Source organism: Toxorhynchites rutilus, chromosome 2 (assembly GCF_029784135.1).
Source record: "Toxorhynchites rutilus septentrionalis strain SRP chromosome 2, ASM2978413v1, whole genome shotgun sequence".
Lineage (NCBI taxonomy): Eukaryota > Metazoa > Arthropoda > Insecta > Diptera > Culicidae > Toxorhynchites > Toxorhynchites rutilus.
The window spans coordinates 244,960,104-244,960,598 of NC_073745.1; the positions used below are offsets into that span (position 1 = coordinate 244,960,104).

Here is a 495-nt window from a genome sequence, read left to right on the forward strand (position 1 = left end):
ACAAGTATAAAAACCTTTAGTCAGCGGCAAACAGTATCACTTCACCACCAGTAGTTCTCCCAATCAAAGCAAATCAAAACCAAAAACAAAACATGTTTAAGGTAAAATTAACAAATAGCTGGCGACTTCAAATATAAATTTTGTTTTTTCCATCAACAGATAACTCTCCTGATTGCCTGCTTGTCTGTGGTTGTATCTGCTCATTACTATGGTGGAGAACACAGCCACCATGAGGATCATCATCATTCCCATCCGAAATACAAGTTTGAGTATGGCGTCAAGGATGGACACACCAAGGACCATAAGAGCCAGTGGGAACACCGTGATGGCGATCTGGTGAAAGGTCAGTACACTCTGGATGAAGCCGATGGAACTCATCGTGTTGTTGACTATACTTCGGACCATAAGACCGGATTCCAGGCTCATATTCTGCGAAAGGGACACGCTCATCACCCGCATGGGGAGAGTTACGTTAAAATCGATCAGCATTACTGA

General features: G+C 43.0%; 1 protein-coding gene across 1 annotated transcript; it reads left to right on the forward strand.

Annotated features, from left to right (window-relative positions):
• LOC129770404 (cuticle protein 19-like) lies at positions 1-495 on the forward strand. The gene is made up of 2 exons (XM_055773230.1): positions 1-101; positions 160-495. The coding sequence occupies exons 1-2, from the start codon at positions 93-95 to the stop codon at positions 493-495; spliced, it is 345 nt and encodes a 114-aa protein (XP_055629205.1). The 5' UTR covers positions 1-92.